Below are 19,752 nucleotides of genomic sequence, written 5' to 3'. Positions count from 1 at the left end.
CAAGAACACGTGAAAGAGAACTTGTGCACACGCCGCGAGAAGATTTGTGCACTCATCCGAAGCGCGCACACACTCTTTAAAGTCTTGCGCTTGAACGGACAAATTCACACAAAAAAGAACTTGCAGAGTATCCTATAGCAAACATTATGTCTTAAGTGAACATAAACAGTCGAGAAAGAACGCATGTGTTCAGTATCAGTGTACTGGATGATCCATGCATTAAGTCTTAAAGTGACAGCAGCCTAATATTCCTGCAGTCAGTATGCGTTTTTAATGTTAATCAAACAACAAAAGACAAGGAAATCAAACACTGCTCTTGACTGAATAGTTTTTATAACTTTAATAATGATTCATCTTTATTTAATTTATACAGTGAAGATTATATGCAATGTTGTTTTACATTTGATTACTTTATTACATTTCTGTTCCTGAAAACTACTGTTATACCCAAATAACCTGGTAAGCACTCTTTATTTATATCTTTGCTCTATTGTATTTATTTGTGCTGTTGCTCGTAGCTTGATTATTTGTTCTTATTTTATTGATTTAACAGTAGTCCTTTTTTCCCCTGAACATAGCACATCTAGAACCATACCGAAACACCCCTAATGAACCGTTACGCCCCTAATTCACAGTGGTGGGAAAGAGCTTGTACAAAATTCAACAACTAGGATTATTAGTGGAACGCAGTGATTACATATCATAAAAAATGCTGAATAATAGACCATAACACCATTTCACCATGCACCACATTTATATGCTGTAGGTCAGTAAATCCTTTGCAGTCTAATTCTGAGATGTCAGTCATATAATGGGAATAAACAAAGCTGGAAAAATGAGTCTAGGGTGCCAAGACTTTGCCTTAAAGGTTCATTATGAATGCCTATTTCATAATCCATTCATCTCCACTCTCACATGTTTACTTAAACGCCCCCATCTGGTCAGTGAGTGGAAGTGCAGATACCACTTTCTTCGCATAAACAGACAATAATAAAACTCGAGCTGAGAAACAAGTCTCCAATGACTCCAACTATTTACTTCAGTCTTACTTGCAGAAAACTCAATCTACACAGAGAGGTCAAACCTGATAGATAAAATGTCTAAATTTGACCACTTGGCCACAAGAAGACTCATTTATGACAGTAAAATATAGAGTTCTCAACCCCGAAGTTCTTCCTAAGTTCTGACCTTCAGAGATTTGAGACCAACAGGGTGGTCAGCCAAGGAGGGAGACCCAAGACCCCTGTACTAAAATAAGAAGCCTTCAGTCCTAAACCTGCCACAGAGAGACGATGAAATACACCCCACGCTGTAAAACCTGATAGATCCGAGGGAGTAAAGCATTAATAACCCTGAATTCTTGAGCGTTTGGTTATTGACATGTGACACAGATGTCAACCCAGCAAGAATGAGGGAGAGAATTGCATTAAGGAAATGACAGTCATTTAGCACAATGTCTAAGCTGCTTATATATATATAAATGATGCTCCTATTCACAAAGGATGTATTATGTTATTATAAGATAAGATATTAACTATATGAACCATATGAATTACTGCTGTTGATAACTGCTCCAATGCATGCATGCATGCATACATACAATAAAAAAAAATCCAATAATTTTAATAAAACAGCAATCAATTATCAATGCATTGAAGAGTAAAAACTATTTCTCAAGATTTACTTTAGATTTGCTCCACTTATAATATGCGACAGTTTTAAATAAGCAACCATTCAACATAGGCCTGGTAATTACTTTAAAATCTGCAGAAAAAGATTGTGGAGATTGCATCCTCTGGCTCCTCTATATTTAAGGCTGTGTGTTTTTAATTATTATTTTTGTCAGAGTGACGCCATGTGGGACCAATTACCATCTCTGAGGGAAACACACAAATAGAAAGAGAGAGTGAGAGTCCAGTTTCATTATCAAAACGGCTATTTATACCTGCGGACCATCTCATTAATAACCCAAGAATTAATTTAAAATGATAGCCGTCTCATGAGGAGAATCTGCTGCAGTCTATAATACATGTGTTAAAAGATCTTGAAATTAACCATAAGCCAATGATGAAGCAATGCAGCTGATGACACAGATGTGGAGTCATAATGTGGTCACACGGAGGAAGTAGATAAGCAATGACTGTGAGCTGAAGCACAAATGATCCATCTTGAACATCGCCAAACAACAGCTATTCGGACTTATCTCAGAAACATGACTAAGGTATTACTGGCCCCTGTGATTGTGATTTTGACTCTTTAATGTGAACATCTGGAAAGGTATTCAGGCTATTTTAGTTCCAAAAGCAAAAATGTATTTTAAAAAATAATAATAATTAGATAAATAAAACAAATGAAAAATTTTAAAAATATAAAAATATAAAAACATGGAAAGGTATTCAGGCTATTTTAATTCAAAAGCAAAAATATAATACAAAAATAATAATAATTAGATAAATAAAACAAATGAAAAAATAAAAAAATATATAAAAACATGGAAAGGTATTCAGGCTATTTTAATTCCATAAGGAAAAATATAGTAAAAAAATAAATAATAATAATTAGATAAATAAAACAAATGAAAAATTAAAAAATATATAAAAATATGGAAAGGTATTCAGGCTATTTTAATTCCATAAGGAAAAATATAATAATAAAAAAATAATAATAATAATTAGATAAAACAAATGAAAAATTAAAAAAATAAAAAAAAATATTAAAACATGGAAAGGTATTCAGGCTATTTTAATTCCATAATGAAAAAAATATAATAAAATAATAATAATAATTAGATAAAACAAATGAAAAATTAAAAAATAAAAATAAAAATATATAAAAACATGGAAAGGTATTCAGGCTATTTTAATTCCATAAGGAAAAATATAATACAAAAATAATAATAATAATTAGATAAATAAAACAAATGAAAAAAAAAAAAAAAAAAATTATATATAAAAACATGGAAAGGTATTCAGGTTATTTTAATTCCAAAAGCAAAAACATAATAAAAAAAATAATAATAATTAGATAAATAAAACAAATTAAAAATTAAAAAATATATAAAAACATGGAAAGGTATTCAGGCTATTTTAATTCCAATAGCAAAAATATAATAATTAAAAAATAAAAATTATTTAAAAAAAAAGAGAAAAATAAATAACTAAAATAATAATAATAATAATAATAATAATAAAACATAATAAAACATAAATACAAAATAATAAAACAATACATTTAAAAAATAAAATAGGAAACATAAATAAAATAGGAAATTAAAAGAGTGAAGTTCTCTTTAGATGGGGAGTCAAAGCCCACATGTAGTAGTAATTGTTCCAGCTGCCATCTACAGGTGTATCTGAGTGAACACAAGCGCACACGCCCAAACGATCTCAATCGAAGCTGCCTGAAACATACAGGTCCATGGTAAAAACTGAAAGCACTGAGAAGAGGTTAAGCACATGCATTTTTTTAACCTTCCCAATCTTGGTCATGATATGCCTGGGATTCAAGGCCTATTCCAACAGATAAGACAAGATATGTGCAGGCATCATCCAGACACGTGACCTGAGAGTTATTGTACTTTCAATAAAAAAAGCACAAGTCTGTACTTAACATTCCTGCATCCAGTCGTTCTCCCATGAGATCTCTCACCCTCCCGATCCCTCCATCTCCCTATCTGATGGGCAGAAAGGTGTGCTGGGAATTCCTCAAATGCTTCGGCCTGTTAAAACTCGTGCAGATCGTCTCTGAACGTCCTGCCAAATGCATCACTTAGATTCAGACTGAGAAAATGCAAGGCTAATTCTGGGCATAGAAAGAGTTCACGAAGTCGTCGAGTGATTAATCCTTACAGTAGGACTTGTCAGAGGCACGTTACTTATCTAACTAGGTTATATGAGATAGCCAACCTTTGCATGTCAGTTATGCTGTAATTTTACTTTGGATGATGAGATGCATTTAAAAAGACCTTCAATCTTCCTTTCTTTTTAAGCAGTTTAAATGATGAATGACTAACAGAAATGTGGTCACTTGGTCAAGCTGGAAAAAACAACGACTGGAAAAAACATTTGTTCACCAAAGAAAGCATTTCCAACTACATTCTGCACAATCCAGATCATATTATTGCCACAAAAAATATGCATTATATTATACAATACATTTATTGATCACTATACAAAATACATTTAATATTTCAGGAGAAAAATAAATATAATTCTGTTGTAGAATGCGGTTGTCACTCTCGTAAAATACTGCATGTGTACAGGACAGGATTAAACCCTAAAAGATGAACTGACAACTGAATTTAGCTGCAGTGTACGTGGCCTTAGATGTCATTTATGGGTTCATCTCCCCCAAAAGTATAAAAATTGAGCCTCTCAGGCATCAAAGCATTGAAAGCGCTCGGATCCGTCAATCACTTTCCAGCTCAACCTATAGCGAGAGTTTGGGGGCGTGGCTACTTCAGTTGCAGAAGTGCAAGCCAAAACTCACTGCTTTAAGCCTTAGGCCGTGTGTCCACCAAAGCGTTTTTTCACGTGGCTGGCGTATTTTTAAAACGCCATGAGTGTAAAGAGGCGCTGAGCGTCTATTTCACGCTGAAGCACTGTGCGTTCGGCATTTTATACAGGTCGCCGAGAGTTGAAGAATGTTCAACTTTGGGTAAAACGCAGCGCTCATCACTGTCACAGAATCACAGTGGAGGAGGGGCGGGACTAATACCACACCGACCAACCGCCACATTCTACTTGTACAACGTCAACAGATGAAAACAAACAAGCATAATAACGGGAAAAAAAATCATTTAAAACAAGAGCCAGAGAAAATACATCACATTGTATCGACATTTTAATATAGAATCAACACAGAAACAAAATATGAGTGAAATGAGATAATAGTAACACTTTCGCGGATATTCTGTATCATTACAAACAAAGGGTCTCAACTGAAAAAAAACACAACGCTGCCAAAACGTTGCCGTTTTCAGCAGAGCGCCTAGCGTTTTCAGCTGGCTAAAAAACGCTTTGGTGGACACACGGCCTTAGAGATGAAACAGGTCACGAACACGTCAAAGCAAACGAGGAATTGATTAAACGCTACAATGGACACTTCAGTACCATGCAGCATCATCATGCACCCGCTCAGAAAGACAAATGTACCCATTTATAATGTATACTTTGTGCCCAGTGTAGACAGCCACAAACAGTTGTGGTGTGTCATGTCAAAAAATGCAGATACGTTGGATGGGTTTGTTATAAGCGAGACGCTCACGTTCGCTCTTTATCCTGCTCAGCTGCTTACTCATGACACACATGCAGAGCATTCCTAATGTCGGACCTTTTACTGCTTTCACAAGCACCCGTTGGAGCCGTGTTAGTGATGTTTGAGTTGGGGGAGGAGTGATGTGCGAAAAGGGCATTTGCAAGGTTGTTTCAAAACATGCTTCATTTTTGTAATTCCACTAGGTGCCACTAGTGTCTCAGGAACTACTTCACCTTTAAGAAAAAAAAAATATATATATAACATTAAATAATGCCAAAGTCCTGATCATTTTTACTTTGCAATAATGAATGCATAATAATTAAATATTGTGTCATTAATACTAACTGTTTAGTATTTTTCTCTCAAACACAAAACCGATTGTTTATCATAACATCATAGTATGTGGTATCTTCAAGACAAGATAAGCATTCAGCTGTGAGAAACATGTGGCCTATGTGTTGTATATGATGTGACTGTAATTCAAGTTAATCTGAGTCTAAAAATCTGTTATGGACCGTTCAAAAACAGAACAAACTCAGTTACATGAGAAAGATAAGTGTACTTTTTACAAGAAAATGCAATTTAAGTCTTTCTACTTCAAATTTCAAGTTGAATTCAACGTCTTACTTCTGGTTTCTTTGTAATTATTTGCAAAATTGCAATGCAATGACAATTGCTTCTACAGCAAATCTATTTTAGTGTTCTCTATTTTCATAAAAAAAACATCACAGTTTGAGCATTTACATTTCACCATAAAGCCTGTGTGTGTGTGTGTGTGTGTGTGTTGAGGTTGGAGTGTTTCACCATTCACCCAACACTCTGTGTTTACACATCACAACCAAACACTCTTTCCCAGAAAAGGAACCGTTGCGAGAGCATTTGCTGTGTGACTAAGAATCACCAAGGGAAGTTCACACAGTCATTTTTACTCATGCAGACAGACGAGCGTTAGTTTACTTTAAAACGATAGTTATATACATAATACAAATTATTCACATAATATAACAAAAACAAATGGTGCTTTACATATACATGGTCAGCCACAAGCCAAGAAGTACAAATTAATTTATTTATTCTTTAAAGTGAAGTCATACCATAGCTTTGTGAGAGGAACATTGTTGAATTTAAAAGGTTAGTTCATCCACAAATGAAACTTCTCTCATCAATTATTCACCCTAATATCGTTCCAAATCCATAAATCTTTCATTAATCTTCAAAACACAAAGATATACTGAAAGTATATTTACCCAAAACTCGTTCATAAAGATATGTAAAATATATCCATATGAATTCTGACCTTTGACTAATTGACAGGTTTTGGTTCTTGCTGAAGTTCAAACGTGCTGCGTAACACGAGAATGAACCTCATTGGTTCTTGCTGAAGCTCAAACGTGCTGCGTAACACGAGAATGAACCTCATTGGTTCTTGCTGAAGCTCAAACGTGCTGCGTAACACGAGAATGAACCTCATTGGTTCTTGCAGAAGCTCAAACGTGCTGCGTAACACGAGAATGAACCTCATTGGTTCTTGCTGAAGCTCAAACGTGCTGCGTAACAAGAATGAACCTCATTGGTTCTTGCTGAAGCTCAAACGTCCTGCGTAACAAGAATGAACCTCATTGGTTCTTGCTGAAGCTCAAACGTGCTGCGTAACAAGAATGAACCTCATTGGTTCTTGCTGAAGCTCAAACGTCCTGCGTAACACGAGAATGAACCTCATTAGTTCTTGCTGAAGCTCAAACGTCCTGCGTAACACGAGAATGAACCTCATTGGTTCTTGCTGAAGCTCAAACGTGCTGCGTAACAAGAATGAACCTCATTGGTTCTTGCTGAAGCTCAAACGTGCTGCGTAACAAGAATGAACCTCATTGGTTCTTGCTGAAGCTCAAACGTCCTGCGTAACACGAGAATGAACCTCATTAGTTCTTGCTGAAGCTCAAACGTGCTGCGTAACAAGAATGAACCTCATTGGTTCTTGCTGAAGCTCAAACGTGCTGCGTAACAAGAATGAACCTCATTGGTTCTTGCTGAAGCTCAAACGTCCTGCGTAACACGAGAATGAACCTCATTAGTTCTTGCTGAAGCTCAAACGTGCTGCTTTACACGAGAATGAACCTCACTGGTTCTTGCTGAAGCTCAAACGTGCTGCGTAACACGAGAATGAACCTCATTGGTTCTTGCTGAAGCTCAAACGTGCTGCGTAACACGAGAATGAACCTCATTGGTTCTTGCTGAAGCTCAAACGTGCTGCGTAACACGAGAATGAACCTCATTGGTTCTTGCTGAAGCTCAAACGTGCTGCGTAACACGAGAATGAACCTCATTGGTTCTTGCTGAAGCTCAAACGTGCTGCATAACACGAGAATGAACCTCATTGGTTCTTGCTGAAGCTCAAACGTGCTGCGTAACACGAGAATGGTTCTAATGTTTGAACTTCTGTTTACCAAAATTGAATGTGAATGTGGAGGGACAGAAATCTCTCAGATTTCATGAAAAATATCTTCATTTGTGTTCCAAATATGAACAAAAGTCTTATGGTTTTGGTGAGGGCGAGTAATTATTGACAGGATTTTCATTTTTGAGTGAACTATACCTTTAAGCCTCTGTTCAGTGAAAACCTTAAAGTGACTTCAGAACACCTGAGATATCATGCAAGACTATTTTTATGTTACTTTCATGAATTTTTGTCCTATTCAGAGTCTGACAGTACAAAAATAACCATGTACTTTCATCATATTGAAACAAGATGTTCAGACATTCTGCTAGACAACATTTCTCATTTTGTGTTTCACAAAAGAAAGAAAACAATACAAGTTTAGAAGAACATAACCGAGTAAATGAGGAACTTTCATTTTGGGTGAGCTATTCCGTTAATGCAGATATCAGACCATCAAACCACAGTGTTGCATTTTAATGAAAGCAGCAAACACAGTGGTACGAGTGTTCACATATGTGTGTTTGGGACATAACCACAATTTCACACTTTACACATCAGAATAGTAGAGCAAATTCCTGCAAACTCACAAGATGGTTTAGGTCAGACTCAAAATAAAGCTGAATTACACACAATCCTTTCTGATCTTCAGCGGATAATTGAGCTAAACGTCATGTTGCACACACATGGGCGGCCGGGTTAAACATCGCAGGCCTCGATCATACAGACTATCATCATCAAGCTCGGACTTACTGACAGATCTCTCTTTAACCCGGGTGACTGGACGATTACAAATTCAGTGTACGACATTCAACGGTTACTGGGTACATTAGGACAAATACTGTGTTATAATTCATGACAGGACTGGGAAATGTATTCAATATATTGGTAAGATTGTTTTATGTTTTTGATAAGAAGTCTCTTCTGCTCTCCAAGGCTGTATTTATTTGACCAAAAATACAGTAAAGTAATATTGTGATTAGAATTTATGTTGTTTTCTATTTGAGTATATTTTCACGTGTAATTTATTCCTGTGATCATCATCAAAGCTGAATTTTCAGCATCATTACTCCAGTCTTCAGTGTCACATGATCCTTCAGAAATCATTCTAATATGATGATTTGATGCTCAAGAAACAACTCTGATTATTATCAATGTTGAAAACAGTTGTGCTGCTTCATATGTTTGTGGAAACCATGATCCATTTATTCAGAATACTTTGATGAATAGAAATTTCTAAAGAACAGCATTTATTTTAAATAAAAATCTTATTCTGTTATAAATTTCATTTCAATATTATTTTGATGCCAATATATTATTAAAGGGGTCATATAATGGTACATGCACTTTTACAAGTTGATTGTACTGAAATGTGTGTTGGCAGTGCCTGTACACAACCATCATAAAATGATAAAAATCCATCCAGTGGTTTTTTTTTAATCTTCTTATATGTTTCCTCCTGTCTCAAATCAAGCTGTTCGATATTGTGACGTCACAAAATCGACGCCCCTCCCACGATGGCTGATTGACAGCAGCGTTTCAAACACAGACCCGCCCTCGCGCCCTCGTGAGCGAGCTGTCAATCATAGCACGCGCCGACCGGCGTGTTCATTGTTGATAGCTGGAGTGCTGAGTAGAATGGCGTCTAGCGATTGTGGTGTTCTGTTCTTGGGTGTAATAAGGAACACAGCAGTCATATTGATGATGTTTCTAAATCCGAACCGCTGAAGACGCAGTGGCTGAGTTTGTTTTCGAAGGGAATATTCCCCACGATCAACGTCAATGCTGTCATGTTTGCGCAAATCATTTCACCAGACTGCTTTACAAACGAGGATCAGTAAAAAGCTGGTTATTTGCTAAGAAGCTGCTCCTGAAAAAAGGATCAGTACCAACTATTCGTGTTCCTGCTGAACCTCCAGAAGAACAAGTGAGTGTAACGTTTTATTGACCTTTATATTAATCTTTATATTGATCTTTGCAAATAGCTTGCACGCTTCACGATGAATGCAGCTATTTTTACACTCAGGTACATTACGCATGTTTTCTATGTACGACGTTATCAATACAATTCATAATCCCACGTTTATAATGAACGACGCGTTATGGTTATTGTGTTATTATTTCAAACGGTGTACGCACAGAACAGAGGGGCGGGGTCAGCAAAGCTCATTATCATTTAAAGACACATGCACTGAAACGGCGTGCTGAAAACAGAGCTGTTTTTGACCAGGTAAAATGAGTGTTTTCTTACAATACTAATGAGAATTTTTAATTAAAGTATATTACAAACTTTTAATTTAGACCCTAAAGAATCATATTAGCGTGTACAAAAATGACATTATATGACCCCTTTAAATGCCAAAATGCACATAAATTACGTGTGCGCTTGTTTGAGTGGGATACATTTAAGAAAACATTAGGGCTGGGTATTGACACAAATTTCACAATTCGATTCCATTTCGATTCAGAAGCTTGCAATTCGATTCGATTCGATTCAATATTGATTATTTTGGATATCAGGTACAATACATGGCATATTTTCTCAAGGAAAACAAATCTCTTAACTATTATTGTAAACTATGGGAGTCAGTTGTAGCCTATAGACTTCATTAGCCTACTATAATATTGAAGGTAAAAATTAACTGATTTGTATACAAACACTTAAATTACACTTTTATTTATTTTTATAATAATAAAGTTATATGAAATATAAACATTTAAATGGTGGCTGTCATAAAAACCTGCCAGATTTATTCAAACATGCATTAAAAATTGAAGAATATAAAAAATTATAATGAATATGTAATATGGTGCATATATTTAGCAAAATGCTCCTCTCTAGAGTTAATTTTTCTAGCTGACTAACGAGTTTATGGTCACTGGATATGTTTTTTCAGAGGTAAATGTGACGTTACATCACATTGTTTACAAGCTGATTTACTGACGTCTTTCCACGGTTGAAACACTGATTGAGCGATTCCATGTGACATGATACGGATTTCGATAAGTTGTGCTCTATCTTTTAACAAACTTTCAGATGCTCATTCATGTTTATTTCGCGCTGTAACTGGTGTTATTAAGGCGGAAGAGAAGATCACGTGCTTCTCTTGACCTGCGCCAGAGCGATCTCACGCCACAGCGACAAAACGGCATTTATGTTTTTGAATTTCGTAAGAAAATGGACGTAATTTGAAATCTGTGACTTTGTTTCATATCAATAGTAACAAAGCACAAAGATTATTGCGATTTATTGGATGGGATGCGCTACAATGTTACATTCATTCATCAACTGAAAACAGGATGACTAATCGATTCTTGGGATTTAAGAATCGATATCGGTTCGTAAAAATGAGAATCGATTAAAATCGAGAAATCGATATTTTTTACCCAGCCCTAGAAAACATGTGCATAAACTATGATGGAAACCCTCGATATAACGACATAACCGGACTAACCAGCGGACCGATCTTTTTGCGTAACGATTTTGTTCTCTTCAGCTCACTGGATGGAAACGCTGCTTTATTCGCAAATGTTTTATGCGATATTCCCATTTTGCGCAAAAGTTAAATTCGAAACTTTGGATGGAAACATAGCTACTGAAGACTCAGCTTTGATCACAGGAATAAATTACATTTTTAAATATTTTACAATAGAAATCAGTTGTTTTAAATAGTAATAATATTTCACAATATTACTGTTTTTACTGTATTTATGATCAAATGAATGCAGCCTTGGTGAGCAGAAGCCTTACTGAACCCAAACACACAGATTTGCTACAGTGAATCAGACTTCTCTTCTTTAAGAGACATACATGGACATATTTGTTTGTTACATCAACAGTCTCAATAGTCCATCACTGAACAGAACGCAGATGTACAGGTTTTTTAGGTTCAAACAGTCGTCCACGGCCCACAACGCAGGCTTACGTTTACAGGAGAATGACCTGGCAAAAACACCGCTCACACACCTGCAATCTCAATGTCTGGCTCGATCTACGCTCCACTGCTGAGGATAAAGCGATCGCTGTTTGTGTGCCATCGACGCAGGCTTTATGAGGAGAGGTGAACGTGCACTCTAGACAACATGAGCATACTCACTCTCTTCATGCATGCACGCTCTTATTTGTGCACAATTTGCACAGAACTCTAATAATAATAACTGTGCAGAGATGCACTGAAATCAGATTGTGATGCCTTTAATCAAACAGCATTTTCAAGTGCACTGTAAGCTATTTCTAGAGGCCTGTTTCTTGCTAAAACTTCTCATCGTTGCTATTATTTACTGCACATCTCTTGGTGACATTTAACTTAAAAAGAGCACCTACTAAATCTATCTTTATCATACCTGACAATCTGTGTCTAATGACCAGAAAACCAGCAGACAACATCAATGGAGCAAACGCATAATTAAGTTTCAGAATAGTCTTGCGATGTAAAGACACTCAAGATGTCCCATTTATGCCAATCTGCATTACAGAGTTTTAAAGGTGCCTGTGATCAGAAAGCGAACAGATGTTCAGAACGGGCCAGATAAGTGTGACGGACACTAAAGCGCTGTCAGGATGACACTGCCATACCACTGCTAAAAATAGATTTTTTCATTAGAAAGACTGAAGCTTTGTACAGCATCCTGAGTCATTTGGTGAAAATATTGTCTCCCCTGTTTAGAATCTCATGACGATTAACTCATGCAAGACATGTAGTTGCAATACGACACCTAAAGCAGTTTAGTTGCTTTAATTTAGCCATTTTAGTGCTGTTAAAGGGATAGTTCCCCAAAAAAATGAAAATGTTGTCATCATTTACTCACCCTCAAGTTGTAGAAGTTTCTTTCTTCTGTTGAACACAAAGATATTTTAAAGAATGTTGGTAACCAGACAGCATTGACTTCCATAGTACTTTTTTCCTACTATGGAAGTCAATGGCTACCGTCAACTGTTTGATTCTTCAAAATATCTTTGTGTTCATCAGAAGAAAGAAACTCATACAGGTTTGGAACAACATGAGGGTGAGTAAATTTCCTTTTTTGGGTGAACTGTCCCTTTAATTTCTGACCCTCACTTGTTCCATGTTTATGTCTAAACTCTCTGAGCCAAACAAACGCTTGTTGTTCGTCGTCACAGGTTTACGAAAATAACTTTACTAAACAGCATGTCACTCATGAAGACTCTACTCAACAGCCTCAAGGCACTAATATTGAGATTACCGGTAGTTAGATTAGGCAGTGCTGCTCTTTTTCTCATTGCCCTGGGCAACAAGTCAACAAGTTACAACACCAAGCTGTAGTTTATGGGATCAACTCTTACAGTGAGTGAACACAGTTAACTGACGACAACAACTAGCAGTTGTGCTGCTGATTTTGAAACATAAGTGTCTTGGCAACTCATGAGTGTTGATTCGTGCATTAAAGCCAATGCAATCATTAATGCACGCTATCAAGACCAACAGCAAGTTTTGGGCAATATTTGTGAAGTTTGTTGGTCGGGTGCGAAATGACACATTGTTGTTTTGTTGATACATTGCAGAAGCTGCAAAGACAGGAACTATAAATGCAAATAAATCAGCAAAAACTTAAACTATACTCTACACTTCTGCATTTAGGGACAAATATAAAGCTCAAAGTGGTTTTGCACTAGCAAGGGTCTGATATTAATCACTCAATGTTGCAAGAACCGCAGCTGTAAAAAATGGATCAATCTGACTCTTACAACACTGCAGCATCACTGCAGAACACCAAACACCTGAAGATATATGAATATAACGCGTAAAAGCAGCTTTAAACCGGCATCCAAGGCGCGCGAGCTTGTGTTTTTCAGCATGTTGCTGCAGTCAAGCATCGGCGCGCGCTGACGTTGGCAACAGCACAGTGTCCTACAGCGTCAATTCTGCGCTCTAGCGTCGCGTCCTTTCACGATTATCCGATGTAAAACGTCAAAGCAGCTCGTACTTACCTAAATCGTCCATGTTTTGATCCGGCAACGGGAGCAGGAGCCCGTGATTTACCGCTGGGTTCTGTTTCGGGTCTCGTGTGCGCTCCGCGATCGCACGCGGAGAAGTTTTCAACTCAAGTGCACGAGCTGCGCGAGCCCGTGATGAGTCAAGCACACGCCGCGCCCGCTCACTGTCCGAGGCGTTTAGAAACGCGTCTAAAACTATATATAAAAAAGAATACAGAATGAACAAAAATAAATAATGTTCAAAATAACACGAATAATTATAATGGGTGCAAATATTTAATAGTACAAGTATTCAAACAATAGGCCTACGTGTAAATAAAATAATAACATATATAATATTTTCTTTATATATATATATATATATATATATATATATATATATATATATATATATATATATACACACACACACACACACATTTATAAACATTTATAAAATATTTGTAAAATAACACAAATAATTATAATGGGTGCTAATATGTCATGCAATAATACAAAATATTCAAACAATACATTTTAATAAAATAATAATATATAATAATTAAACAATATTATTTTTAATATTTAATATAGAAATATTACAAATAATAATAATGGGTGCTAATATTCAAACAATATATTGTAGTAAAACAATACCTATTATAATAATATAACATTTATTATATATAACACAATTGAATAATACTACAGTTTAATAATAATAAAATTAACAAAAATGGGTGCTAATATTTCATTTAATAATTAAAATTATTAAAATTATAATTAAACAATACATACAATACATCATATACAAACAAAATATTCTATATTCTAATATTTAAATAGAAAATAACATAACATACAATTTATGATAGAAATATATATAAACTACTATTAAGTAGCCTACACCTAAAAAAAAAATTAAAATTATAAAATAAATAAGACTTTATTTAGATAAAGTGTACAGACTATCAAAATACTAATAAATATCTAATGCATTTAAATTTAGTATTTTTCATGACAAATCCTACATGGTCAGAAACACAATTTGATTAAAGTTATGCATAAATGTACAGTATCTGCATTAGTTTATGAATCTCATGATAAATTTGCAGTCTTTGCTTCTCTGCAGGTGTTTAGCACATTTGGACAGCTGTAATCGCCCTCAGATGAAATGTCACCCCATATTTCATGCAACACCTCGTCAACTTATACATTACATAGTGATCAAGTCATCAGAGCATTATTGCACAAGCTTACACGTGCTGTTATGGATTCTGCATACAGCATTCCAGCAACGACAACAGATATGAAATGAATTTCAGTGGCCTCCCACTAGTTTTTTTTAAATGTGAAGAAATCCTTTAACCCTCAGAGAGTCTTCGTTTAGCAGTCACACTCAGTGCCTTCCCGGTCAGAAGTGACCGGACACCTAAAAATGAAACTTCCTCCATCCCAGTAAAAACCAATGCAATTTATTTTTGTTCTATAATATTTATTCTTTTTAATTTAGTATTTTGAGAGAATTTGGTTGAACTTATTAATATTTATGCAATATTGATAGTCCATTTTTTGCCATTGAAAATAATGTTGTTTTTTTTTAATTATTATTTTTTTATTATTTTTTTTCTATGCGGTATTTTCGGTTAAAATAGAGACTAGGCTTTCAGAAAAAAAATAAAAATAAAAAAAATAAATCAATTTATTAAACATAAAATTAAATAAATCATGTTATTGCATGGGTTTACCACTAGATGCCTGTATAGCTCTAAATGGAGATGCTTGTGAATTCTAGTTGTTTTTGGACCAAATTACTTACTTTTAAGATGTGGATTGATTGTATTATTTTAGAAATTCTCAAATAATACTTTTTGCCAAGGTTTATAACATTTTATTAATTATTATTTTAATAATTTTAATAATTATTATATTAATAATATATATATATATATATATATATTAATTATAATTATTAATTATGTTATGTTTTTCACTCTTGATGTTTTAGAGTTTCACCCCTTCATTGCTGAGCACTTTTTTTCTGCATCGTGGCCGATTTGTAGCGAATTTTTGTGTTTTTGTCAATTTCCCATTCATTTCCTATGGGGGTCATTTTTGACCGAAGACCATGAGTGTGACTATTTTTTTTACGACCACTTAGCATGCTCGGATCATGACCTCAATTTTTTTCTGTGTTCACATACCTAATGCAAGAAAAGTCACCAAGTTTCGTAACATTCCAATGAAGCTGTGATTTTTAAAAATTCAAAACAGATTTTTTGTAATCTGAATTTATTGGTGTGTATGTGTATAAAAGTGTGTTTCTATGTGTGTGTGTGTGGGTGGGTGTGAATTTTTTGCACTCTTGATGTTGTAGAGTGTCACCCCTTTACTGCGGTGTACTTTTTTTTAGAATCGTGGCCGATTTGTAGATTGTACAGACAAAAATTCAGAGAATTTTTGTGTTTTTGTAAATTTCCCATTCATTTCCTATGGGTCGGTCATTTTTGACCGAAGGCACTGAGTGTGACTATTTTTTTTACGACCACTTAGCATGCTCGGATCATGACCTCAATTTTTTTTTGCATACACATACCTAATGCCATAAAAGTCACCAAGTATGATAACCTTCCGATGAAGCTGTGATTTTTTAAAATTCAAAACAGAAATTTTTTCGGTCAGAAGTGACCGAAGACTCTCTGAGGGTTAATCATCATTCTGTTATGTTGGTTATGTGTTGGTGTGTGTGGCCCGTAATGCGGAGCTGTTGGCTATCATTAGACACTGGGATATCCCATCAACAGCTGTGAACGGGCTGCTGAAAGCTTCAGGATCTTTGGGAATCTTCTGAACACACTCTAAATTCACGTTCATTTCCATCTCTGAAGTGAGCGGCGGTCACAGATGTGTATTCCTGTACTCGAAAACAAGCATTTTAATACTGAATTAAGACACGATTTCCTACTTGTTGCATAACTGGTTTCTTTTATATAATTAATTATCAAACATTGTAAGAAATAGCATACTTGTAATACTAATATAAATTCACAGTATGTGTACACTACCATTTAAAAGTTTCAGATCAGTACGATTTTTTAAAAATAATTTTATTCATGCATTACATTAATCAAACGTGACATTTATAATGTAGCCTGAAAAATAAAATGTATCATGGCACAACTGTTTTCAACATAATATATGATAATAATCATAAATGTTTCTTGAGCAACAAATCATCATATTAGAATGATTTCTGAAGGATCATGTGACACTGAAGACTGGAGTAATGATGCTGAAAATTCAGCTTTGATCACAGGAATAAATTATATTTTAAAATATATTACTATAGAAAACAGTTATTTTAAATTGCAAAACTATTTAGCAAAATGTATGTTTTTACTGTATTTTTTAAATGCAGCCTTGGTGTGCATAAGGGACTTCTTTATAAAACATAATAAAACAGTATATAGTATACATTGTGTGCAGTATGCAAATGTATGCATGCATGAAATACCTGGATGAGCTGCTATAATTGCCAAAATAATATATTTAACATATTTAATTGCCAAAATGTAATCCGTAATATTTAAGTACATAATACTGTCATCATGTTGATTGGTTTCCAGTGTGAAGTAGATATTCCATAAGTTATATCAGACACTATATTCAACATCTCTTTTCTTGGTCATCATTTAATCAGGCTACCACAACATTTTTTAAAGGGGTGGTATAATACCCTTTTCACAAGATGTAAAATAAGTCTTTGATGTCCCCAGAGTGTGTATGTTAAGTTTTGGCTTAAAATACCCCCCAGATATTTTTATATAGCATGTTAAAAAAACGCACCGTTTTTGTTTTTGTCCCTTTAAATGCAAATGAGCTGCTGCTTCCGGTACAGAGGGGGCGGAGCTTCAACAGCTTGTGTCCTTTTACCTCACACAGACATGCACTGAAAATTTCAAAAACTTTTATGTTCAAACCAAAGTCAGACAATGATGGAGAGACTCAAGAAGAAGTGACAAGTTTCGGAATGGTTAGTTGATGAATTTATGTAGCTTATGTTTAGTTATCTTCTAGTCATTGATTAGCATATTCTGTCTTGATAATCTATAAATCGTGTCCCGGGGGCGGGGTTTATGTAAATTCTAGGGTTGGTGATGTCACTAACCCGGGAGGAATGTTGTGTAGTCCCTATCAGCCGTTTGTTGTAATCCTTAAAAAGCGATTTCTTTAAAAGCAAATATCTCCCTTTGCTTTGAACTTTGAGCATTGTAACTTTGCAGATGTTGTTTATGCTCAAACAGCAACATTACACACTAACTAAAGTTAAAAAGTGAAATCATAATTAACCCCTTTAAAAATGCTAAATAAAAAAGTGAAAGAAAGAATGTACACTAGTTTTGTAGATTGACTCACTGCTCTACTACACATGCTGTTTTCAGGACAGCAAAGTAGAAGAATCTCTCATATGACTTCATACTGTGTGTAATGATTTTAAATGCCAGGAAATCAGAAAATGAAGCCAATTGCAGAGTAACAAAACATTCTGAGAAACAGAGCACATCTAACGGCACACACACACACACACACACACACACAACTGTACAATGACCTGGATAGCTGTGAACCTTCTCAGACAGATGAGAAGAAACATACAATTATTAAAAGTGCTCGGAGAAACATGTCAAAAAATCATTTGATTCTAAAATAGAATCATTCTCTGAAAACATGTTCCTGTTCTTCTGCTGTTTTTAGCAACTGCAGTCAGTTTCACGGAAAAACTCTTCTTCCTCTTAAACCCAGCAACTGAGCCGACACATCAGGCTACACTGTAAAAACTAAAGGAGCCTTAAATATCCTGTCGGATACTCAAGGAACTTCAAAATGTAATTTAGGTGCCTCAAAGCTCTTTCTCCTATAGTAGGGTTAATGGAGGAGCATTGACAATCTTTGAGGTTCTTGCTGGAACTTATTTAACACATGGGATCCACATGGGTTATGGGATCCTTTAAGCACTTTGTATTTAGTTCAGAGGTTCTGGAGTCACCTTTTTATTACCATGAGACCTTGAAGTGCTTTGGGGGAAAATAGAGGAACTTGAATGCGATAAAAGGGTTATTGGAAGATCTTTTAACATTTAAGTGGTTCCTGGAAGATCTCTTATGTTAAAGCCAGCATCTGGAGGAACCCAATGGTTCAGCGAGGCCAGAATAAGATTATTATTATCCTATTATTATTATTATTATTATTATTATTATTATAGGCTACTTAAGTTTGATTCAGTATACATACCCAGGTGAAAAAGACGTACTATTAAATGTATTAAAAATGTACTTGAGTGTGTTTTTAGTAGACCTACAATACAAATATACTTTAATGCATTTTTAATACATTTAACAGTAGCCTACGTCTTTTTCACTTGGGTAGTTTACATTTATTTAGTATAGGCCTATTTTATTAAGTAATTTAAAGGCACACTGTGGAGAAATTGTGTTTTTGTCAAACAGCGACCCCTAGAGTCGCTGTGGAATACTTGCACTGTCGTAAATAATTGATTTGATTTGCCATAGTTTGCACGTTGTCTTGATGAATATGCTCAGCTGCGGTAATGCGTGCTCCAGTAGCGTCGTCATGTAAGTCGATGTACCATCACAAGGGTCTTGGAAATATATTATGAAGGTTGAAAAGCTACATAGTGTTCCTTTAAACCTTAAACAACAACACTAAATAATAATAATAATGTTAATAATATGAAGAAGAAGAACCAGGAGAGAAGTTTTATTCTGTCACGAAACTGCTGCTATAGGGGTTATGCGCATAGATAAACTGGACACAGCGACCCCATAGGTTTCAACGGAGAGAAGTGAAGCAAATTAGAAGCACTCACTTCCTGATGGCTGAGCGTACTGCGCAGACTCAAACTGAGATTGACGACGTGGATGTGATGTGAGCAACCCGTCTGTCTTCTAGTAACTGTGCCAAGAGAAATCTGAATCATTCCCTTCCGAATCTTGCAGAGACGGAGAGTGTGAGTAGGAGCTGTCCATGAGCTAGGAGCAGTGGCAACTTTATGATTCTCTATGGGCTTCTCCCTTGACTTTATCAGACTTTATGCCTCCACGTCCCC

At 35.3% G+C, this 19,752-nt stretch overlaps 1 protein-coding gene across 1 annotated transcript in view; it reads right to left on the bottom strand.

The window, feature by feature from the left end:
• Positions 1-13,785, bottom strand: part of pxna (paxillin a) — a 40,136-nt gene extending 26,351 nt beyond the window's left edge. The window contains exon 1 of the mRNA XM_084114585.1: positions 13,641-13,785. Within this exon, the coding sequence (XP_083970711.1) occupies positions 13,641-13,653 (13 nt within the window). The 5' untranslated portion in view covers positions 13,654-13,785. The remainder of the gene's footprint in view (positions 1-13,640) is intronic.
• Between the last annotated feature and the right edge of the window lie 5,967 nt (positions 13,786-19,752).

Source organism: Abramis brama, assembly GCF_963993115.1.
Source record: "Abramis brama genome assembly, chromosome: 5".
NCBI lineage: Eukaryota > Metazoa > Chordata > Actinopteri > Cypriniformes > Leuciscidae > Abramis > Abramis brama.
The sequence above is the reverse complement of the archived record's forward strand: the minus strand, read 5'-3'. Positions and strand labels throughout refer to the sequence as shown.